A 24,329-nucleotide genomic window follows, 5' to 3' on the forward strand; every position below is an offset into this window, starting at 1 on the left:
CGCCTCGCGCCGCCCCGCACGTCAGCGCCGACGTCACCGCCCGTTGAGGAGCAAGCAACCGCTCGCGGGCGCATGCGTCGAGTCCCTCGTCCGACGATCAGTTACCATAGAGATGAAGGGACAGGCTAGAGCGTCGCAGAGGCTGAAGTTTCAGCATGGGAAGGAAACACAGAGATAGAAACGTTAGAGTGATGCGCGCGGCCTAGTTTTGGTTTGGTTCGTGGGGGCTCTCGCTTTCGTACGGGCGGCGGGACTCGCCACGCGTGGCAGCGGGTGCGGCCGCCAGAGCGCTGGACGGGGCCTGGGGAGACCCGCGTGTTCGCGCCCAGGCGACCTGAACGCTCAGCGGCCCACTTGCGTTCAGTCGCTGATGCTCAGCCCAACCTACCTCTTAGGGTTGTTGTGAGGACAGATGGGGAGAAGAAGGTTTCCGTACGCCAGGTGCCTCAGCTACCTTGCAAGAAAGGAGGTGAGACAGAAGTATTATTATTAATAATAATAACAACAACAATAATTCCTAAGCAGCATTACTTAACAGAAAAAAAGCGTTGCTGGTCAGAGCAAGAGTTCTGTGCACATGGTGGTCAATCAGCCGCCCAAGCAAAATCCACAAGCACGACAAAAGTATAACCCTGCCCATGTTCCCCGGCATCTGGTTTACACAGGAATGTTGTTACGTGCTGTTATCTCGGACTGACAGTGACGCTATCAGTAAGAGCCTTCCAAAAAGCCCCATCCATGGTCGTCTGGCTCAGCGGTTCTAAAACCAAGGCTGTGCTTCCTTTATGGATCCAGTGCGTCCGTCGTCGGTCTTCCTCCTCTTCTCCCGCCTCCAGCTTCCCCTAGCAGGACGGTTTTCCCGTGTTGTGCCCACACAGTGTGACAGCCTCAGATTCGTCACGTTTGCTTCCAGGCTGGTTCGGACTTGATTTGATCCAGGACCCGCCTTGGTCTGTCTGGGGGTGCAGGTGCTTGCAAAGCTCTCTTCCAGCACCTTGCTTAGATGCCCAGGGCCGTCTGAACAGCATGATGGGCCTCGGGCAGAGCAGCGTACTGGGGCCCCTGTGACAACTACTCACAGGAATAAAAATGTAAAAATGAAGGGTTAACATGCACAGATTAGTTTGGGGCCCACGGGCAAGTGCCCATCCGGCCCATGCGTGAAGACGGCCCTGTCAATGCCTCCATTTTCCTTCTGTCGGCTTTCTTCCCTGACCAGCTTTCACCCCTACACAAAATGATGGAGAATAAAACAGTGTTGATGATCTTAGCCTGTAAAGCCTTTGTGTGGAGCACAAGAAGCTACTGGGTGCTCCTGGAAGAAAAGGGAGTTGATTGTCCTGGTGCGTAACCTGCACAAGAAGCTACTGTTAAGGGCAGGAGATGGAAAGGCTGAATGGCTTCTTGTAAGCAAGGCATTGGACAAAGGCTTATTTTATTTGTCTGTTCAGTCGGTGCATAGAAGATAAGGAAAGCTGGATCTGAAAGAGAGGAAGGAGTGAGAACTGGCACGCGACATAACACAGCAAGGACTTGAAATGACTCCTGCTGAAAGAAAAAGCGCAAAAGCAGGACTGCAGCTGGATATTAAGGACATAAAAATGATAGAATCATAGAATAGTAGAACTGGAAGGGGCCAAGGAGCCCTGCGAGTCCGATGCCCCGCTCAGTGCAGTCCAAGCATCCCTGACAGGTGGCTGTCTGGCTGCCTCTTGAATGCCTCCGGCATGGGAGAGCTCACCAGCCTCCAAGGCCTTTGGTTCCACGGCTGCACCACGCTAACATGCAAGAATTTTGTCTCATGTCCTGCGAGAATCTGCCTCCGTGCAGCATGATCCCATTATTCCGCCTCTGCACTCTGGGATGATTGGGTAGCAATCCAGGCCCTCTTCTTTGTGGCAGCCTTTCAAGTACAGTGGTGCTTCGGCTCACGGACGCCTTGGTTCACGACCAAATCGGGTCGCAAATTCGGTTGGGTCAACGGCCGATTCCAGAAGGTGGTGCTGGGGGATTTTGGCTCTGCGCCATGACAGTTTGCCATGGAGTTCCGCAGGGGTCCATTTTGTCCCCCTTGCTCTTCAACATCTACATGAAACTGCTGGGAGAGGTCATTAGGAGGTGTGGGCTGCGGAATCATCAGTACACTGATGACACCCAGCTCTCCCTCTCTTTTTCAACCAATCCAGGTGAGGCAGTGGCTGTACTGAACCGGTGCCTGGCCGAGGCAATGGGCTGGATGAGGGCCAATAAACTGAAGCTCAATCCAGACAAGACGGAGGTCCTGTTGGTGGGTGGTTCGAACTCCTGGGTAGGTGACTTAGACCTTGCCCTGAATGGGATTGCACTCCCTCTAAAGGACAGGGTCCGCAGCTTGGGAGTGCTCCTCGACCCTGAGCTGTCGTTAGAAGCTCAGGTGACGGCGGTGGCGAAGAGCACCTTCCTTCAGCTGCATCCCTACCTGGAGGATGACTGCCTAGTGGCAGTGACACATGCATTGGTTACTTCCCGGTTGGGTTTCTGCAACGCGCTCTACGTGGGGCTGCCCTTGAAGACAGTCCGGATACTTCAGATGGTGCAAAACACAGCAGCCAGGTTGCTGACGGGGACTGGGCGTTATTCTCATATAACCCCAGTCCTCTACCAGCTTCACTGGCTTCCCATTGAAGTCCGGGCTCAGTTCAAGGTGCTGGTTATTACCTATAAAGCCCTTAATGGCTTGGGACCTGGATACCTAAAGGAACGCCTTCTTCCCTATTTGCCCTCCCGCCCCTTGAGATCAGCAGCAGAGGCCCTCCTCCAGGGGCCCTCCATGAAAGATACTAGGCGGGTGAGTACCTGGAGGAGGGCCTTCTCTGCAGTGGCACCCCGACTATGGAATGCGCTCCCCAGAGAGGTCCGCCTGGCGCCGTCGTTATTTGTTTTTCGGCACCAGGCTAAGACCTTTTTATTTCAACAATATTTTAATAACTTAATAATAGCTATACATGTTTTAATCTGCAGCCAGGGTGGATCTGGAATTTATTTGTATTATGTTTTTTACTACTCTTCTTTTTTATTTATGTAAGCCCTCCTGAACTCTGCGAAAGGATGGCATAGAAGTATTCTAAATAAATAAATAAATCTAGGTCATGCTGCGGGGGTGGTGGCGGGAAGATGGCCACGATCTTTGTTGTTCTTTGTCACTTTGCTTCACATTTTTCTGATTAAAAAAAAATAGTTCCAGAACAGATTAACCTTTTTACATTGACCCTTATGGGGAAATGTAACTTGGCTCACGACCAGTTTGGCTCACGACCACAGTCCTGGAACAGATTAAGTTTGTGAGCCAAGATACCCCTGTATTTGAAAAGTGCTATCATGGAAGGGGAGGGATGAAGGAACTAGATCCTGGAGGTAGTATGCGGCTTCAGAACTAGTTGCCACGTCTCCTCCGTGAATTTCCGCAGTCCCCTCTGAAAGCCTCCCACATTCATGGCCATCATTGCATCTCATGGAAGTGAATTCCTTTTTTTTTAAATAAGTTTTATTCTTAATATACCTAACAAAAAGAAACTAAATAACATCAGTCATTGAAAACATCAGACCTACTGGTTCAGCCCCCCACATTTTTTCTTTTTATGTTAAACTATAAACATGTTTAAGGCAATGCATAGTCCCGTTTCTCTAGCCAATAATAAAAAGAATCCCAGGTTTGATAGAAGTCTGTAGCTCCTTTCTCCCTCAGAGACAAAGTCAGTCTATCCATTTCTGCACAGTCCAGAATCTTTTTTAGAATCAGTTCATCGGGAGGTGGTTCTTCACTCTTCCAGTGTTGGGCAAATGTTAGGCAAAACCCATCTTGGTAATTTAGTATACAGTTTTGTCTTTAACTTTTCCCACACTGACATTAGTGATTTCCTAATATAATAATTTAATAAACAACCATGTACCTTACACTTTTCATACCGCATATAAGCATGCCAACCCATTTGCAAGTCATACCCTTCAAGATACAAGATTCTCTTATTTCTTAAAGTTATCCATTCTTTTAGCCACATTAAAACAGAGGCTTGGTAATACAACATCCAATTAGGAAGACCAAACCCCCCATTCCCCTTAGCCTTCTCGAGCATTTTTAATCAAATCCTTGGTTTCTTCTTTTATGGAAGTGAATTCCATCGTTCATCCACACTGAAGTATTTCCTTGAATCTGTCCCAGTAGCTTCATGGCATGACTCCATTCGGTTCTGTCATGAAAGAGAGGGTAAAATGCTTCCTATCCACCCGAGAGCGTAAGAACATAAGGAAAGCTCTACTGGATCAGACCAAAGGCCTATCCAGAGCAGCACTCTGTACACAGGGGCATCCCAGCTGCCCCCAGGATCCCCCCAGCAGGATGGGGGCAAGACCTCCTCCTGCCCAAGCTCTCCAGCAACTGGTGTGTGCAGGCAAGTGGCCTCTGGAAAATTCATTTATTCATTCATTTTTATACTGCTCAGTAGCCAAGGCTCTCTGGGCGGTTAACAAAATTAAAAACACCGAAGCAAGAGAGAGAGAAAACAATCAGACAATAAAACCACATTTGCAGCTTAATTAGCACGGAGATATAGCAGCAGTATAGGATAAAATGCTGCTAAAACTAAAGGTCAAAAGATAAAATGCTAAAGTTAAAAGTTAACTGTTAAAATGCTAGGAAAATAAAAACACTATCTGAGCCCGAGGACTAATTTGTCAATTAGGGTTAAGAATTTCACCTTCTCTCCTGCATCTTCTGCAGTGAAGACAGATGAAAAGAGTTTCTCTGCAATTCCTGATCCTTCTGTAGCGTTCCTTCACCTCCATTGTTTTATTTATTTATTTTTCGATTTATACCCTGCCTTTTTCCTACAAAGGGCTCAAGGCAGCTGACATCGTTCTCCTCCTCCATCTTATCCCCACAACAACAACCCTGTGAGGTCGGTTGGGCTGAGAGCCTGTGACTGTTCCAAAGTCACCCAGTGGGCTCCATGGCCGAGCAGGGACTCGAACCTGGATCGCCTTGTTGTACCTGACTCCCCAGGATCCTGACATAATAGAGATACCTATCAGCTTTCTCAGGGCATTCAGGATAGGCATGACTCCTCTAGGCTCCAGATAGGCATGACACGGCCAAACACTAGAATAATCAGCTGTCTCAGGGTATGCATGATAGGCTTAGCTCTCCTAAGCTCTAGCCCATTCAAATGTCTAGTGACTGCCTCAGAGAATTCCGTCAGAAAATGGAAAAAGCTTACCAAAGAACTGTAATGGGCAAAGATTGCTTAGAAGGTGTAAATTAAAAGATAAAACTTACTGCTAAAATCTGCTTCTGTATATCTGCTTCTTGCTTAACTGCTTATGTGATTCTGTAACTCCCCATTGTCACCATTGTTCTCATTCTTGTCAAAAACTGATTGTATTGTTTCCCATTTGCCAAAAACTCACTGTGAAGCTATAAAAACCTCATTCAAACTCCACCCGGTACCGCATTCTAACCATGAATGTTGGTCCCTGCAAGAAATCTTGCAGGTAATAAATCTCCTCTTTACTTTACCATCCGGTCTCTGGTCTTGTCTGTAACACCGCGGGTACAACAGCCCGAGTCCCAGCCCCACGCTCTTCCCCACGACACCACACGGGCTCTCACTGTTGTTAAGTGGCCCAACTAGACTTCTCTAGCTGGTTTCTTTCTTCTGGTGCATTTAAGGAAATCTTCGTTGCTGGCCTTGATGTTGGTAACAAGAGGCTCCTCAAAGCATTTCTTCGCTTCTCTTATCGTCTGCCTGCATCTCCCTTCCGCAGGCTGGTGCTCCCTTTGGCCTCCTCATCTGGGAGAGGCCGGCATTTTCAGAAGGAAGCCTTCTCCCATCTAACAGCCTCCTCGACTCTGCTTGCTGACTCTGCCAGTCCTCTCCTGGTGCTGCTTTTCCGAGCGTGTGGCACAGACGCTAATCTATCTGTGCCGCTTCCACTGTGCTTCTACTGTGTAACCCTCTTGACTCACACCGGCAGCTTCTTTTACCAGTTAAATCATTTCAAAGACATTTCCTCTTTTGCAGTCAAATCTTTTCAGCAGTCTTCCCCCTAAATATGTATTGAATTTGATCGTGACAGGCTCAGAGAACACTCAGAAGGCCAATCTCTCTTCACCTTCCTGCAATTCGTAACAATATTTAACCGCTCCAAGACATATCTCAAGCGAGAGAGAATGTTTCAATGGTGGCTTTCCTTACTGAAAGCACTTACAATAAAATATTTGAAGTAAGACGTTCAGCAAATAAGTCTTGATGGAAATAATTCACCCTAAAGGCAGGGTAGAATGTGTTAAATACCTATTTCATTAATGAACAAAAATGCATAAAGCACTGGGACACAGTATCATATGTTTCGGGAAGCCTTGATAGCAGCAGCAAGACAGGACAACTGGGTTCAGTAAGGAAGGGCCTCTCAGCTGGTTATTGAAAGATCACTCAGGCTCTCACAGCCAACTACAAGGTTTAGTTGTATTTGGTTATTATTAGTTAAAATATTATTATTAAAATATTAGTCATTATTTGTTTTTCGGCGCCAGGCTAAGACCTTTTTATTTAAAACTTATTTTGTTAAATTATTTGCAGTTATAGGATTTTAAATTTTTAGCCAAGATGCACCGGGGGTTTTTAAATATTTTTTTATTTTTATATTGTTATTATTTATGTATTTATGATGTATTTTGTTTCTGTTGTGAGCCGCCCCGAGGCTTCGTTGCGATGGGGGCGGCATAAAAATGTTTTAAATAAATAAATAAGTAGAGCATACACAGAGTGTTTTATTGATTCTGAGTCACTTGAAATAGCAGTTGATCAGGCAAAATAAGGGGAACACAGTTGTACTCAGAAAAACAAGACTTATCATCCCGCCTCACTGCCTTGCCATAAACAGATCAAGAAGGATGCCTCGTGTCTGGTGGGGAAGACCAAATGACCCCACTGCATTCGTGGGTAACTGTCGAAGTGCAATCTCTGTGTTTTATAGGCTTGCTAAAGCGCCTCCCTAACCCTGTATGTTCACCCATGTAACCTTTCTGTTTACTTAACTTGGCCAGCCTGTTCAAGGCAACTTTAGTTCAGAAGGCTTGTCACAGGCATCTAATTAGAGTGAAATGTCACTTTTCTTCATGGTGTTGTGAAGTGTATCCAGTCACTTTCCATATCAAAGTATCCAATCACCTTCCTGTGTATTGTATTCACTCCCCTTTTGTGTATTCTATATAACCCTAAGGAAATTTACAAGGGATGTTCCTACTTGGGCACCCAGGGATCCATGCATCCAATTGTAAATAAACCTGTTTGCCCTGACAAGAAGCTGGTTTCCGAGCCTTTGTATTGCGGATCGGATCAGTGTGACACAGTGAAAAAGAATGTGAGAGGTCAGCAGAGGAGACTTAATACAATAGCCTTGATGACAGGAGATTAACATTAATGATCATGGAGGCACAGGTATTATTGGGGGGTCTTGGCATGTAAATGAAGGTGATTACAATACTGCTAGAAAAACCCATCTGGCCACCTTATGAGTTTTGTTTGCTGTCAGCATAAGAATAGCCAGGGGTTAACTTTCCTTGGGAGCCCCATTCTGCAAAGGCTTTTTCCAACCAAAGGGAGTAGCCCTCTCTTAAAGGAACAGGTTAAAAATAAGCAGAACTAAGCAGAAGCCTGCCTTGGAATTCTGGTGCTTTCTGAGAAAGAGGTGCAGAGATGTTGCAGGTTTGATTTTACAACATACAGGCACATATAAGCAACCCTTTTCTACCAGGATTTATCTGGATTTCCCCAACACAGGCAACTACATACACATTTTCACTTTTGTATATATTCATACACTTTAAGGCAATAATGTGTGTTTATGGTTTTAAATAGTCTGCTTTAAAAATGCTGCACATGGCTACTCAGAAGTAATCCATGGGATGTAAAGATTAGCCCCCAGCGTTTAATGTCTGTCTCTTTTATGTTACAAATAATGTGTGAGCTTTGTTCCATTCCTAAATAAAAGAAGCCAAACTATAATCCAGAGACAGGAGCGCAGTAGGTGTAAATAACAAATTATTTCCAGGGATTTGTTAAAAGCGATCTCCATTTGGTAAATCCAGTGTCTGCAGGGAATAAGTTCCTCATGACAAAAGGCCCGCTGGCCTTTTTTTCTACCTAAACATGCATTGGATTGTGCTGCATACTGCTTAGGCCCATGGAAAGAAATTTTTCAGGAATACAAATGTCATCAATTTATTCACTGTATTAAGACATTTATATCCCATTTTTGTCTGAAAAAGCCTGCAAGGCAGCTTCATGCGGAGTAATGTTCAATCAATAAAAGCCTGTATTTAAAAAAACCCTTAAAACGCAGCAGGAACAGACACAATAGAAGCAGCAAAACAGTAGAGCACAACAGCTAAACATTTAAACGTTGTTATTTTTAAGACACAAATACAAAAATCATATAATTAAGAAACAAGCTAAGCGAGGCATTAAAGAGATCCTGAATATTATCAAAGAAGGAATGAACAGGATTGACTTTGTCCAGTGCCTGATTATACAAAGGCTTCGGGGCACGTCCTTTTCCAGGCGATTCTTCCGGCCGGCCGGCAGGTGGCGCTGCGCCGCTTGTTTCCGTCCGGAGCACTTTCCCCGAAGCACGGCGCGCGGGTAGGCGCCAGGAGCGGAAGCTCTGCCCTTGAGGCGGGCGGAAGCTGCGTTTCGCGGCCGGAGCAGTTTGGCGGTGCACCGGGCAAGATGGCGGACCGCGAGGAGGCGTTGAGGGAGTTCGTGGCCGTGACCGGCGCCGAGGAGGAGCGAGCGCGGTTCTTCCTGGAGTCGGCGGGCGGGGACCTGCAGGTACCCTCGGCCGCGGGGGAGCAGCCCCTCTCCCGGCAGCCCCCTCCCTCCGTGGCGAAGGGGAAACCGCCTGACGCGCGGTCTCCCCCCGCCGCCGCGCGAGGGGCCGCCCGCCCGCCCGCGCGCGCCACGAGCTGCCCCCAGCGCTCCCGTGGACCCCGGGAAGAGGCCCTTCCCACGTGCAAGCCGCCTAGATCCTCCCCCTGACGACGCTTTCCCCGGCTGCCGCCCTTCCTCCCTCTGCAGAACTGCCTCTTTGTTTCTCCTCCCCGGGTCATGAGGGGCCTTCCCCAGGGCCTCCTTCCTCTCCAGCTGCCCCCTCCTCGGGCTTCCATCGCCCCCCCGCTTCACATGAAAGAAAGCAGGGCCCCCCTTCCCGCACACGCGCACAGCATGGGCCATTTTCTTCCTGTCCTTGCAGCTCCCATCCCAGGTCGTCCTCCTCATTTCCCTTCCGCGCCCATCTCCTTATGTCCTTCCCGCGCCCTGGAATCATAAAGGGGTGCCTGGATCCCTTTCCTCAGAGCGTCTTCCTGGGCAGCTCCCTTTCCTCAGGTTCCTATCACGCTCCCCCCCCCCCCCCGTTGCTCATGGAACCAGAGAAGGAGCCTGCCACCCACAGCACGGAGTGTTGTTTTCCCTCCCTTAAAGCTCTTCTCTCAGTCCCTCTTCCGTATTCCCCCTCCAAGGTGGTGGGAGGGAATTTGTTCTTCCTATTTTTCTCTCTCCTCACCTTTCCTCTTCCCCCCACAACTTGGGGGAAGCCAACGTCCAGCCAAGATGGTTGTGAACCTGGCGTGGGATAGGTGGGTGGAAGAGTTTTGCCTGGGAACCTTTTTTCTGCCTTTTCTTACTGTGGAAAGCACCCCCACCCTAGCACTTTCATCCTTGTTATGTCAGACTTTGCTCCCCGGCACTGGAGGGATTCAGCTTTTTATGGTGAGCTGGTGGTAACAGGCTGTCTTCAATCCCATTTGCTCAGCTATTCATCTTTCTCCCGCCCCCACCACTTGAAGGACAGCCGGGCCTTCTGGCTGATTTTGCTCTAGAATGAAAGAGCATGTCTTCTGTGCTGCCTTGTTATTTAGGCCTTCGTGTGCCTGTCGCCACTGCCTTTCTTCTGATGAGGTCCTAAACTTTGGGACTTCATCAGGGAATTGCAAGTGAATTTCCAGCCCTCCAAATATGAGCTTATTTCTCCAAATTCTGATATATCCCAAATAGTGGATCAGGATGTATAGGAAAAAATTACACAAATGGGTGTTTGGAGAGGTTAAGTGGGTCTTCATCTAAGTTTGGGCTGCTGGAGTGGGGCCTGATTTTTAATTGTTTGGGCATTTCCCCTTCTAAATTTTCAGGTAATCTGGCATAGGCTGCAGCTAGAGATGGGGCTTGAATCAATATGTTACTAATTGCAGTTAGTTGCAATTTGATGGCTTGTGTTTCAGGAAGAACTGGTTTTTATGCATGGAGCCTGCTTCCAAGGAGATCAGGGCTGTTCCACTTATGTAGGCACCTCAGGCTGAGAGAGTCATCAGGCAAGCTGCTTGCATATTGCAGCTGCATTTTGATAAAGTCCACAGAGCTGCCTTGGATCTTCCATCTATTATGCTGATGACAGACTCGCCTTAAATACTGCTGTGCCATGTTCTGGTCCTCCACACACCCATAAGCTTGCTGGTTGCCCTGCCAGCCTGCCCTCATGTCTCCAGATGTAGCTTTGAAATGCCAGACTGGCACAGAATAAAGCCTCTCTGATCCACAATTGAACTACACGAGGGCCAGGAAGGTTGGGGTTGCTGTCTTTTGTAAGAACTCAGCTTCCTGCTCCAGGCGTGCTGTCCATCCAGTGACTAGTCTGGAGTGTTTGCACCTTGTGTGGGCGAGTGGGACAGATTGGGGGTTCTGCTGGTGTCCTCTGCAACCCATCCGTCTTCATACCTGAGCTGACAGAGGTGGTCTTGGATGTGATATTGGAGTCCCCCAGGACTCACGGACTTCACCATTCATGCTGAAGGCATCCCCTCTGAAGCGGCTCAGGGTTTCGTGGCCACCATCACAACCGTGGCTCTGTCCCAGCATGGCATTTGCCCTGCCACGTGCCTCAGGGCATATGCTAGACCTGATCTTCTTGGCTGGATATGAGGATGGTGCTCTGAGCATAGGGGATTCCAAGCCAGTCCCTTTGTCAGATCATTGCCTGTGGCTTTTCCCCTCTGCAAGGGTAGGGGGCCTGTTAAGGAACACCCCCCCCCCCCGCAGGCTAATGGAACTGCATGGTTTCCAGAGGACTTTGGGGGATTTTCTGGCCGATGTGGCTGACAGGGCCTGTCGAAGCCCTTTTTGCACTGTGGAATGTATAAGTGACCCTGGTGAGTGACATGCTCGGGCCCGAGTGCCCTCACTGTTGCAGAGCTCATAGTACACCTCAGAGCAGTGAGCAATGAAACAACTTGGGAGACAGCTTGGGTTCAGATGGGGGAAAATGCCAGTGAATGCAGCAGACACCTGGTATGTGCCCACAAGCGAGTGGGGGTGGCAAGGAGACATGCCTCAGTGCCTCTGTCCGAATTTCTCTTTGCCACCCAGTGGAGCTTTTCACGGTTGTCTGCAGCTTGGCACATTCTGACCCCAGGAACATCTCTGGACCATCTCAGGCCCGCTGCAATTTACTTGCTGGGCATTTCCAGGAAAAAGCCTCTTGCATCCACCGGGTTCCAGAGCCATAGCAGCTGAATATGTGGAGGTATCCAGAGCACAGCCTGCTCTGGTTTTACTGGATGAGTTTCAGCTGGGACTGAGATGCTGATTTTCTGATTTTTTGGCATTTTTATTGTACTTTATCATCTGTTTGTATGGACTGTGTAAATTGCCCAGAGTGCTTTGGCTGTGAGGAGGTATAGAAATGATGAAAAGAAAGAAAGAAAGAAAGAAAGAAAGAAAGAAAGAAAGAAAGAAGGTTCCAGAGGAGTATATGGACTTGCGTATTCCTGCCTGCACACACATACCTCAAAACACTCAGGGGCCAATCCATGGGATTAGCAAGGTGTAATATTTTCCTGAAAGGAGCTCTTGGTTTTGGGGCATAACTGGCATAGTTTAGAACAGGAGTGAGCAATTAATTTTCCTATGGGGCCACATGAGAAACTTTGACAGTTGTTAAGGGCCGGACCAATACACTTACAGCTCTGCTCAGTATATATCTCTATAAAAACAGTAAATGAACCTCATGCGGGCCAGTCAGGGTCAGCCATCGGGCCGGATGTGGCCTGCGGGCCGTACAATGCCCAGGTCTGGTTTAGAACTTTGTGCTTCCTCCATGGAAGGAACTTTGCTTTCTTTTTAACACCTTAAGGTTCTATCACTTGTCCCAGTAGTCACACATTTCCCCACAGTTGGGAATTCCATGTGGTATGTAGCCTTACATAAGGTTTAAAATGTGTGTCCTGGGACAAAAGCATTAATCTGATTGCATTTGCATGCCATCTTTCTGGGAAATCATGGCAAGGTGGTGATTTCCCTGTGCTATCTTTGCAACAACCTTTGGGGGATGCTTAGACAGAGACAGGGAGAATTGCCAGTGCCAGTCCATGAGTTCCAAACACACCAGGGATTTAAACGTAGACTCTCCTGGCCAGATGTGTCATTTGATCCCGTTTCACAACAGCTCAATTGTTCTTAGCATAAAGCATATTTAGCAGTGCTAAAATGCAATCTGTGTAACATATAAAGCATTTTGTTTCACACACCTCTCTTTAGCATATGAGCTTTGAGATCCTCTGTCTCTGTTGAGAAATTGCTGATTCCTTTTTTTCTGGTAGGGAAGCTGCAGTGCCATAACAAGAGTGACCATGCATGGTTGTCAGTGAAAAACAACCACAGAGTTTGTGGTACTTGGAGGTCATAATTGACTTGGGTTGGATAGGTATGGAATCTAAGATGATTGAGAAATAAGCCTATAATATACAGAACAATGAGAAGCTGCCAGTTGAGGTCAAAGTGAAATTAGCACTGAAATGCTGTGTACGTTTTTGTGGAAGTAAATCTCAGGGGAGCTTGTCAGTAGATATCTCTTAAAATGGCACTGTTAGGCTCTTAATTAGCCTTTGCCATAATTTTGATGCATTCAGCCACTAATCTGAGTTCCCCCCTTAAGGCCCACAGTAGGGGAAACCTTTGAAAAATTTGTTTTTCAAGGTGTGAGAATCCTGAATTTGTTCATGTAGGGGAGCATGTACAGGTTTGGCCCTTCATACAGGAGTTTCCATCAGAATGCCAAACTGTGACTTCTCCATTGACAAACAGTAGTGGAAAATTGCCTCAAGGGCTGCCTTGCTTTTCCCCTCCATTCTCTCTCTAGCAGGTGCCCCCACTGAATAACCACAGAGACGTGTGCCAATGAATAGCGAAGCCATGAAGCAGGCTAACGGCTTTTCCTTTGGCTTTAATTCTGTTTTCAGCAGCCTGCATTTTGGACCCCTGCTGCTTGGGAGAGTTGTACCCTCAGCTAGATTTTTGTTCCTCTCTTTCTTAGTAGGTGGTATCAAATTCTGATCAGCCTTCCAAATGTGCCTGGATTTGCCTTGCCCTCATCAGCAAATGACGCAGAGCAAGCAGGGCGGTTGTGACAATCCCCACCCATGAGCAAAAAACTCCGGCTTCAGCTGTCCTATATTAAACAGTTGGGCTTTTAAAAAAAACTTTTAGCCTTTCTTCTATTAACTTCCTCTCATTGTTAGTTTTATTCTCTGCCTCTCCACCAGAAATGGGCTGCAAGGGGCCATCTATAATGAAACTGATATTGTAATTGAAACTTAGAACATAAAATAAGGACACAATTAAAACCGTAGTGGAAGTGAGTCTCATTGCATTTAATGTATCCTGCGCCAGATCATGGACAGGAAAGCGACCAGCGTTGGTTGTTCTCTAGTTTCCTCCCTTTGCTTATCAAACACAGACCTTAGCAAAGCTCCACTCCCTTGTTTATTTGCCTCTTTCTGCATGAACTCTCTTGTACTTTTCATGTCACTTTTGGCCTTGCTGCTTTCCCCTCCTACTCTATCCATCGATTGTGTGTTTAGGTTTTCTGACTGAGCTTCCTTTTTCTCCAGTACTTTCCCATATTCCTTTCAGCGTCACTTGGCAATTGCAAAAATTTATTTTACATTCAGGCCCCCTTAGTTTCATGTATTTATTCAAGTAGCAGGCAGAGACCTGTTTAGCTCCGCCAGTGTCTTGTATGAACAATTTAACAAAGATTAAATGATGTTGATGCCGATGAGAGCTGGTACTTCATGGGCTGGGCTGGTCCATTTTACAGTGTGAATGAAGATTGTTGCCATATTTATGTATTTATTTGGATTTTTCTAACCTGTCCAATACAAAATGTCTCTGGGCGGCTTACAGGGTAATAAATATCCAATAAATACAATAGCTTATAGTAAGGGTGAGATATAATGGGACTTCTTGAACAATGGGAAGACTTCTGCCATTGAACCCGAAATTTACCGAGCACTCATTGCTGCTGATTGACAACACCAAGAGTGCCTTGTTGAGTAAATGCCACCTCCCTCCGTTTTGGCTCTGGATGCTCCTTTCTGGCATGCTGAGTGTTACCAAAGCAACAGTGAGAACGTTGGCGGTGGCCGAACCCCCCCCCCCCCCCGCGGACGCCTAGTGCAGGAGCTGCCCTCAGGCAGCAGGCAGCTGTGTTCTCGCTTGGCCGCAAGCGTTCAGCCTGGGCATCCCTCCTTCGCAGATCGCCCTGGCCAGTTTCTACGAAGATGGCGGCGACGAGGACATCATCACCCTCCCGCAGCCAGCCCCCAGCTCTGTCACCAGAGGCACTGCACCCAGGTGAGCTCGAACTGGCCCGGCCCTAGGAAGACCTGTGTGCAAGCTGGTGCGTGACCCCCAGGGGAAACTCGGGGGTCTGCACAGGGAAACTCGGGGGTTGTCGCTGGGGAAGGTGCCGAGAACGCTTCGGCACAGATCCCAAGCCTTCGCAGAACCACACCCCCCCAGATTGTGGGTTTGTGGGACACCGCGGGCCTGTCAAGCCGTTGTTGTGCTTGGGAATGTGTTCGTTTGAGGTGAGTACGAGGAGTCGAAGGGTTTACCGGTGGTGGCACAGGGCCTTTTGTGCTGCAGTGAAGTGCGAAGCAGCAGCATCAAGCTGCCCTGCTTTTGTGTTTGTGTTTCCTGGAGGTTGTCATGCATAACCGGCAGGTGTCCTGGGCCTGCCTGGTTGCCCATCCTTGTATTTCATCAGGCTTGGCGGAAGGATCAAGTCAGGCTTCTGTTTGGCAGATGCTGGGGTTACCAGCCAGGGCTAGTCTGTCTTGGCTGGACTGCTGCCTTTTGAGCATCGGAGGCTAGCAAAGGGCTTTGAAAGCATGGAGTGGCAGAGCGGGCAGCCTGCAAAATGCCAAGCTTGGGAGAGTGCTGAGGTCGGTCGCACTTGCAGAGCGGGGGAGGGCAACGTGTGGCCTGGAGGGCTGCAGATGGGCCCCCCGGTCAAGCCTGTCGCTTCCTCTGCACTGCTGAGAGTCATTGGTACAGTGGCAGAAAGACTGCAGAAGTTGGCCGATGGAATTCAGCCGTAAACCACTACGAAGACTCAGGAGTGCCAAATTTAGCTGCCTGTCAAGCCAAAAGCAACCGTCTCATGTCTGTATAGTGGCTTGCCAGCAATTCCCCCCCCCCCCCCGCAACTGCAGTGCAACTCCTGGGGGAATCTGGGGACTGAAATTTGGCACTTGCCGTGCCCGAAGCTGCCCGCTCCTGGGCACGGGCATCCTTGCTGCAGTGATTTTGGCAAGCACGTGGTCACTCATCGCCTGTTTGCCTGAGCCACTTTCTGGCCTTCTGCTCTTACACATCAAGGAACAGGCCGGCTTTGTTCTCAGTGGCTGCGGTCCCAGAAGCCCCAAGCACAAGGAGCTGGTTCGGCCTGCACCAAGGTGGAATCCTTCCATGCACTGCTGTACTCCGCCCAGGCAAAGTGCCAGCCCATGAACCCCTGGCGTGAGAGCAAGGCTAGCCCGTGAGGCTGCCTTTCCTTTCCTCTCAGGAGTCCACTGAATGCACCTCAGGCCACGCAGGGGTGCATGTGCTGGTCTCCCGTGCAGAGCAGAGGACCCTCCCCTGCGGATACCCTGGCCACTCTAAGGGCAGGCATTTTGGTAGTGGGTTGCCAAGCTGCATCCTGGCTGGTGTGCCTGTGTCACAGCCCGGTCCTTTGAATGCCCCCTCAGTGTTCTGGTTCTTGTCCTTCGGCGCTCTGTTCGAGTCAATGCTCAGCCGCGTTGCTGCAGTCGTGCCAGCACAAGAGGACTGGGGTGGTCCAGGGAGCGGATCCGCTGACTGTCCCTGCGCTTCCCTTAGCAGACCTGTTGATGGGCTGGTCGTGCAGCCGACTGCAGGTCCAGGCTGGGAGAAGGAGAAAAAGCCCACGAAGAGGGGCTGCTCTCATCCGTTTCTCTGCGCTCTCTCTAGTGACCACAGGGTGACGTCATTCCGAGACCTTGTCCATGCTCAGGAAGAGGAGGAGGAAGAGGAAGAAGGACAGAGGTTTGTCCTGCGGAATGCCTGGCTGCCTGCCTGCCTCACGTACGGGGAGGGGGGTGGACAGAAAGGTCAGCAGGAGTGGCCCCAGAAGCGACTTCATTCGGAGGCTGCTGCAGGCGTGTCTCTACCATGGGGCCCTCGGCTGGGGCAGCGGCTGGAGCTGAGCTCTGCAAGGGCCGGACCTTCCCTGCCCTCGCTCAGAGCTCATTCACTCCAGGCCACACCCAGTGTGGGACCATACGCTTCCCAGGCTGAGCTGGCAATTCTGGCAAGCATCCGCTCATGCGGGACCACATTTCCTCTGCGCTGACAGTTGTGGAACTGCAGGAAAACAGGAAAAGACCCAGAAAGCACAAGCAATGATTACAGCAAAACAGAATATTAACAGCAGCAATTATGGGTTGAACCCCGCTTTCCGCACTTCGGTGCCCCTCAGATGGGATACACTGCAGTTCCTGTTCCATTACATGCCGGCTGGAAACGAGCGGGACTTTAGTTTGTCTGGAAGCACAAGGTTTAGGGAAAGCAAGTCTAACTTTGTCGTACTGCTGAGAAAGTAGAAAATTGGTTTAAACTTCGGAAGTGGAGAACATGAAGCCCACCATTGCTAATAAGATCACCCTCTTACAAGAAGGTGGTAGAAGCAAACTTTTTGCTCTTCAGACCACTTGGCTTTCCCCTCCAGAGCTGAATCTAAAAGCTTAGCACAAACCACAGAAGAACTGGGACAGCATACGCTGGCATGATCCCCACTGAACCATTGGCATGAGAAAGAAATAGACGTTATGCAGAAAGAAAAGTTCCGTTCTCCAACTGGTGCTGAATTGCACCAATTTGGTTTGTGTTCTTTAAAATCAAGAGTAGCTTGTTCTTCCCTCTTTACAGTTTGCATTGCTTAGTCTGGCTTTGCTAGTCGGGGGATTGGATTCCCCCTGCCCCTGGGAATAATCATCCATCCCCTCCTCCGGCTGCAGATAGTTCACCATGCCTCGCCCACCCACTGTTAGCCTTGCTCCTTAAACAGAGAAAATCTGGGTAGTACCTAATACCACATTTTCTGGTTTGTCTGTGGAATTGTGGCATATTCACAGCAGTGGACTTGACTTGGAATATTTAGACACAGGAAAGGGGGAATTGTGGCCTCTGTTCCTGTAATGTGTCCACTAAGGAATGCTGAGAAAATTCCTCCCTTTACCTGCTCCTCGAAATTTTCACCACCGGTAGGAACAACTGCAACAGAAAACGTTAAATGGTGGATTTGTGTGCAGACTCCCACAGTGAAAGGTGGAACACCCAGAAACTAGCTGCCCAGAACATCACAGAATTCCTTTAATGATCAAAGCCCCAAGTCAGCTAAAATATTATATTCCCAATCCACATAGCGTGAAGTGCCTTTATGTTCTTGTGGACATTAATCCAGTTCAAAATTTGCAGGATAGACTTGTTGAAGAACAACATTATGATAAGCTCTTATGCAGTTCATTAGGGTGTTCAAAGATTTAAGCATACCTTCCCTTCTTATCTTTACAATAGCTCCATATCCTGTTGCAGAAAAATGAGGGATATAAATACACTGTAATAATTTTTAAAAAGACGTTTTAAAAGTATCACAACATCATAATGATAAAGCAGGGTAGGAACATTCACAGGGGAAGCTTGTGTGAATAGATGTTTAAAACAGCACCAACTCTGTCACTTAGACAACATGTGGGAGAATATTTGAAAGGGTGGGTGCCACCACTGAGAAGGCCTGCTGGACAATCAGTAGGGGCTTCTCAGAAGGTTTCAAGTTGACTGAGTTATAAGGAAAGACAGTCCGTTTGCAGGTGTATCTGTCTTTCCTTATTTTGTACAGCCTGTTTCTTGGTCCAGAATTTGTGGGTGTGATGGAAGAGACGGGGCATGAGAACAGGGCCTTTTCACTGCTGCCCCGAGAGCTGCACTCACAAATGGTCTCCCTTCCCCAGGCGGGACCGTGGGGGATGTGCATGCATGTGGGCCTGCTGGATGTCTTTCAGATTTTATGCTGGGGGATCCGAGCGAAGTGGACAGCAGATTGTTGGTCCTCCGAGAAAGAAGAGCCCCAACGAGCTTGTGGAAGATTTGTTCCGGGGTGCCAAAGAACACGGGGCAGTGGCTGTCGACCGAACAGCGAAAAGTCCCAGCGAAGGCAGCAGACCAAAAGTGAGTACCGGGAGGGAGGTCACAGCTGGTCAGGTATTGGTGAATTTGGAGGCCGTTCCCCCCACCCCAAACCTTCCACTGGGCACCAAAACCAAGAGGAACATAAAAAGGCTTCGCTGTAGCCCTTTGTCAGAGCTGCAGTCCCTGGTGGATCCGCAGTTTTATTATTTTTTTGTGCCATAACGGTGCTAGGTGCCACTTTCTTTGCAGTATATAAGATTAGTGGGAAGCCCCCCTGAATTTTGGGGTGGGAGTGGAAATGGAGGCCACACTGAGCGAGCATGCAGTCTGCACATTGACCTTTCCTTAGCAGAAAACAGGACTGGTTGGCCAAGAAGGGAGCTTAAGGGAGGGACTAAAAGGAAAAAGCAAAATGCTATTTCATAGCAGCCGAAGGCATGGAAACGGGGACTTTAATGCACCAGTAAGAGAGTTTGGGCATGAGGAAGCAGACCAAGAGGGCTCTAAGTAGGGAGATGGCAACTGGCAGAACTTTTGAAAAAAGACGAGAGGCTTGGGATGGGTGGCCAAAGGGCTCAGTCCTGGAGAGGGGCGTTGCATAAGCTCCAGCGCTAAAAAAAAAGAGACGATTCTACCTGTAGCATTCAGTGGGGGGCCTTTTGTACAAGGGCTGGCCATGTTCCGTCCCCTGTAACTCAGGCCCTGTGTGTGGGATTCCGACGGCCTTCTCTCCTCAGAACAGGCGTGTCAAAACAAGCCTCTCTAACAAACCCTGAACCCTAACCCTGGATGACAACCTCCCAGGCAATGACACTGTTGGATTTGCCGTTTCTGAGAGCTGCAGACCTGAAACGGTTTTTCCTTCCCTCCCTCGAAAGGCTGTTGGAGTGATGATGCGGTGCAGTGGGTTTGATTAAAAGCAGATTATTCTGAACGCAGTTGCTGGCAAGAGAAAAAGACCCCTCGATTCAGCTGTTGTCTGTCCTTGCCATTTTTTGAGAAAGACGCCCTCAGGGCCACCAGCCAGGAGCCGGGATCAGACACAGCCTGTGTGGCCTCTCCCAGCCCTTTCCAAGACTGACCGTGTGTCTTTCCCTGGCAGCCCTTCGCTGGCGGCGGGTACCGCCTGGGAGCTGCCCCTGAGGAGGAGTCTGCCTACGTCGCTGGAGAGGCGAGGCAGAATGCTGCCCAGGATGTGAGTATGCCCGGCATGGGCGTCCGTTCGCATGGCCCAGGTGTAACTCCTAGGTGCAGGGGGTGCCCGAACAGTGGTCAGGCAGGACACAAACTAGCTTCATATGTTCACTTGCAAGTTATGTGCAAGCGGGTCTTTTAAGCCGTCCTGAGCGCTTGGCGATAGGACGGGGTATAAATGTGTGTAATCAATCACCACCCACCCACCCGCCTGCCCTGGCAGTGGCTACTGCTTGGGGAAAGCCTCTTTCAGCAGGGAGTGAGTTGGATCTCCCCACATGCCACCCAAATTGCCCCGTAAGGTTGATTCCCTCCTTGCAGAGGACCAAACATGCTGAACCTCACAGAGGGAAAGCAGGAGAACTTGCGGCAGAAAAGCTCAGGGGTGCGAAGGGCGAAGCATCTTGGCTTCAGGGCTTGTCTCCTTTCTCCAAGAGGAAGCGCCTGCACTTTCTGGGAACTGTTCTGCTTTCTGCCAGGTGCATGTTGTCCTGAAGCTGTGGAAGAGCGGCTTCAGCCTGGACAGCGGGGAGCTGCGGAGCTATCAAGATCCGTCCAATTCCCAGTTCCTGGAATCCATCCGCAGAGGGTAAGGCTAGTTCCCTGGGACACGGGGCAGTACCTGGTCACAGGCCTCTCTGGCAGGCGCCTGTGGAGGGGAGGTGCAGAGGAGGCCCTGCTCGGTGCTGTAGGCCAGAAAGGAGACTTGGCCAGGCCTCTCCCTCGAGCCGCCTGCCCTCACTTCATTCCGCCAGGGAAGTTCCCGCAGAGCTCCGGCGGTTGGCTCGTGGCGGGCAGGTGAACCTGGATCTTGAGGACCACCGTGATGAGGATTTTGTGAAACCCAGAGGTGCCTTCAGGGCTTTCACCGGAGAAGGGCAGAAGCTGGGCAGGTGAGTATCCAGCAGGCAGAGGCCGCTCCCGTGTCTCTCGGTGTTGCAGAGAGAAGCATCCGCTCACGCGTGGGGGGGGGGGCGCCTGTGAAGGCCAGGTGACAGTGTCCTTCAGATAGATCGCTGCTGCTGTGGCTGCTGCGACTTTTGTTTTCTAAGCCCTTCTATAGTGCTTTTTACATAATGCGGAAAGAGGCGGGCGTTTGTCTCACTCTCATGGAGCAGAACTGGGTCAGCCAGTGCAGCGGACTGGCAGAAAGTTCAGGGCAGTCGGAAAAGTCTGTTACACAATGCCTGACGATCGTGTGGACTTTGCTGCCGCAAGATGTGGTGGCGATGGCTGGTTCACACGGCTTTCAGGAGGGATTAAAGATATTCACCAAGAAGGATGGGGGCAAGCTGGCACATCCCCACCCAAAAGCGGGAGGCGGAGAGTGGCAGCGAGGGGGCTCTGCCTTCCTGGCCTGCTTCGGCAGCTTTCCAGAGGAATCTGCGTGGCCCCTCTGGGAAACCGGTGGCCGGCTGGGCGGACTCTGGGCCCGATCCAGCTGGGCTTCTGTTCTCTCCTCAGGCTTCGCTTCCGTCTGCTTCTGCTGCCCCGGCTTTAATCCCTACCCTACAGTGGGACTTATATGGGACTGAGCCCGTCAATTTCCGCCTCTTTTCCCAATATGTGTATCCTGATCCAGAATCGTGTTGCTTGCTGGGAAGCAGCCGGGGTCTTGCCCTGGCCGGCTGGGTGTCTGCTGTGACAGCCGATGCCAGAAATATGCCAGGTCGGGCAGGGGGCGAGGCACTCGCGCCGTGCCCTTGCTCTGTCCATCTGGCAGGCTTGGCCCCCTCGGGCTCTCGCAGTCTTTCTGGAGAGCTTGTGTTGTCGCCTCGGCCAGCCAGGCTCCTGGCAGCTGCTTGCACGACGGGAATTTTGCAGTCAGAAAGAACATGAGAATGCCTGACGCAGCTTGCCTCTCCTCAGCTGCTGTTTCATGCAAGCAGAATGGGCAACCTAACCTGCCGTTTCTTTTACTTGGAATCCTGTTTCACTTCCTCCCGAGGCAGGTGGAGGTTGTGAAGTGATCCAGACGGGAGTAAGCCTACTGGAATAAATAGGCCGATTTCCAGGTTAAACATACAGAGGCACTTGGCTGACATTTCTGCCCTAGGACCATGTTCTGTTTGTGAATCTTCATTTATTTATTTGAAGTTTTTCTGTACGGCCCGAATTAGCAGTGTGCTCTCAGAATGGTTCACCGCAGGAATGTTTTCTGGACGCGGCAATAGCCTGGCCTAATGCAGCAGGGAGAGTCAGTTTTGAACTTACATAATCCGTGACATCCTGCGTGGTGTCACAGATGTTGTGGATTCAAAGCAGAGTTAGGCAAGGGATTGCGACTAGGGGTGGGAGATCAGGCTGGGATCAGCCTTGTGCACTCCAGACTTCGCCCAAGAAGCGGGTCAAGCGGAGACCCAGTTCAGGAACACTGGTGGATTCTTTGCACAAAGTACGCAAAACCCACAAGTTGCTTCCTGCTGAACGCCCACACAAACACTTGACTGGGGCAGGCTTGTGGAAGAGAGAGAGGAAGCCGTGATCCCAGCGGAGGAAATCCGACGGATTCCCACCCCCAAACCAGATGCCTCGCACATCCCTAAGCGTGAGCCTGACAGAGGAGCCAGTGCCTCCTGCACCTGTTCCCAGATGCCAGCAGCCTGCCAGAAAGCCCCTGCAAGCCCTCCCATGCGCCGCTGCCCCCTCCTGTCCCTCTGGCGCATCGTGAAGCGAGGCGGAAACACGACCCAGGCCGGTCCAGGCCTGTGGCCTGCTCCCGAGCACAAAACGCTCCTCCCGTCTTCCTCCCAGCACTGCTCCTCAGGTGACCGGCCCGAGCTCTGCATCGCAGCAGGCAGAAAACGAAGCCAAGGCCAGCTCCTCCGTTGCCGTCGATGAGTCGGAGCCCACCACCAACATCCAGATCCGGCTCGCGGATGGCGGGCGGCTGGTCCAGAAGTTCAACCACAGCCACAGGTACGCGGAGGTGGGCGGGCGGGGCGGAGCGGGGCCTGCGGACTGGAATCCGCCCCGAGTTCTTTGGCCATCACGATGTCCATGAAGAGGGTGGTGGTGGGAGTGAGAATGAGGGACAGCTGGGGTGGAGGGCTGCGGGAGCACTGCAGAGCATTTGACTGCTGCGTTTCTGCATGGCGAGGTGGGCAGCCTCAGGCCCGGGGGCCAGCGTGGCCCTCCAGGGCTCCCCGGGAAGCGTGTCCCCTTCCCCGCAAGCAGCAGCTGCTCCGCGGTTCCCTGGCCGCTTGGCGTGTCCCCCACTCCCATTCCAGGCGGGCGAGCTGCCTCCCCAAAGGGGTCACTGTCAGGAAGGGCTTTAGCTGGCACGCGCTGGTGGTGTCGGCCTGCTGGAACCCGCCCCTTTCTTCCGTGGGGCCCCCCTTCCGGCCCCGAGAGCATCTCCAACGTGGAGTTCTGCCCTTGAGCAGAACGGGGTCCCCTGCCCCCGCTTGGCGGGGCTCCCAGTGGGCCAGATGTGCCGTCTCCTTTCTTCTGGACAGGATCCGTGACGTTCGGCTCTTCATAGCGGATGCCAGGCCCGCCATGGCTGCCACCAGCTTCATCCTCATGACCACCTTCCCGAACAAAGAGCTTTCGGATGAGGACCAGACCCTGAAGGAAGCCAATCTACTCAACGCTGTCATCGTCCAGCGGTTAATATAAGGGGACCTGCCCACCAGCTGCCCGCCCCGTCGTATAGCCCCTGCGTGTGGCCCTTCACACAGTGCGGTGCCGCAGCCCCGTCGTAGCACTGGGTTCCAGGCTCTTGGGTTGGACTCTTTAGTTGCGTTTCCCACATTATTTGTGTTGTGTGCGTGCGTGCGTGCGTGGGTGAGTGAGCCAGCGTCCACTGATTCACGGACTTAAAGAAATTAAACCAAACGCAAACTTTTGGAAGGAACACCATCTCTGCTCCCTCTTGTGCCGCCTCTGCCCCACCCCGCTGGATGGCAGGGCAGAGCTGCGTGCGGCCCGACAGGGAGGGGTGGTGGTCGGAAGGGGCGCGCGGTGTCCTTCCCACGCCCTGCCCCGCCTCCTGTTCGGTGTGTTAAATAAAACGAGCCCCTGCGGCCAGACCGCTCTCGCCAGTCACGTCCTGTGCCGTGCCTCTGTGTTCTGTGGGGAGGCTGGAAGGAGGATCCCGTGATCCAGCAGCAGGGGCGGGGAGATCCCTTGACCATTCCTGGCGGCTTAGAGTGTCCCCAGTGCCGAGGGTGTGGCGGCCGCTGTTTCTTAAAGCTAGTGGGTCGGCTCGCAAGGAAAGGAGGGGGTCCTCCGGCAAAGCAGACAGTTCTGTTCGCTGGGCATCAACTCCTGTGGTGGACGGCGTGGCTTGACTTGCTGCATCGTTTCCGAAGGACAGCACCACTGGACGCGGCGCCTGGGGTTTCGGGTCCAGGTGCCCAGTGCCTGTCCCCACTCGAAACACCCACTTTTTGAAAAGGATTCCTCTGCCCCCAGCCCCCTGGTCTCTTGGTTTTCCTCAGATAATACAAGAGGGATCTTCGTCTTCCTCTTCCTTACAGCACAGAATGCCCTGGGTAAGCATCAGTGAGTGAGTGAGTGAGTGAGTGAGTGAGTGAGTGAGTGAGTGAG

At 50.8% G+C, this 24,329-nt stretch overlaps 1 protein-coding gene across 1 annotated transcript; it reads left to right on the plus strand.

The window, feature by feature from the left end:
* Positions 1-8,756: 8,756 nt before the first annotated feature.
* On the plus strand, positions 8,757-23,825 carry NSFL1C (NSFL1 cofactor). The gene is made up of 9 exons (XM_044455517.1): positions 8,757-8,867; positions 14,626-14,723; positions 16,365-16,439; positions 18,455-18,620; positions 19,684-19,776; positions 20,255-20,364; positions 20,531-20,668; positions 22,530-22,694; positions 23,234-23,825. Exons 1-9 carry the CDS (start codon positions 8,766-8,768, stop codon positions 23,394-23,396), a joined length of 1,110 nt encoding a protein of 369 aa, XP_044311452.1. The 5' UTR covers positions 8,757-8,765; the 3' UTR covers positions 23,397-23,825.
* The last annotated feature ends 504 nt before the right edge of the window (positions 23,826-24,329 follow it).

This window comes from Varanus komodoensis, unplaced genomic scaffold (assembly GCF_004798865.1).
Source record: "Varanus komodoensis strain SLA01 unplaced genomic scaffold, ASM479886v1 scaffold8, whole genome shotgun sequence".
NCBI classification, from domain to species: domain Eukaryota; kingdom Metazoa; phylum Chordata; class Lepidosauria; order Squamata; family Varanidae; genus Varanus; species Varanus komodoensis.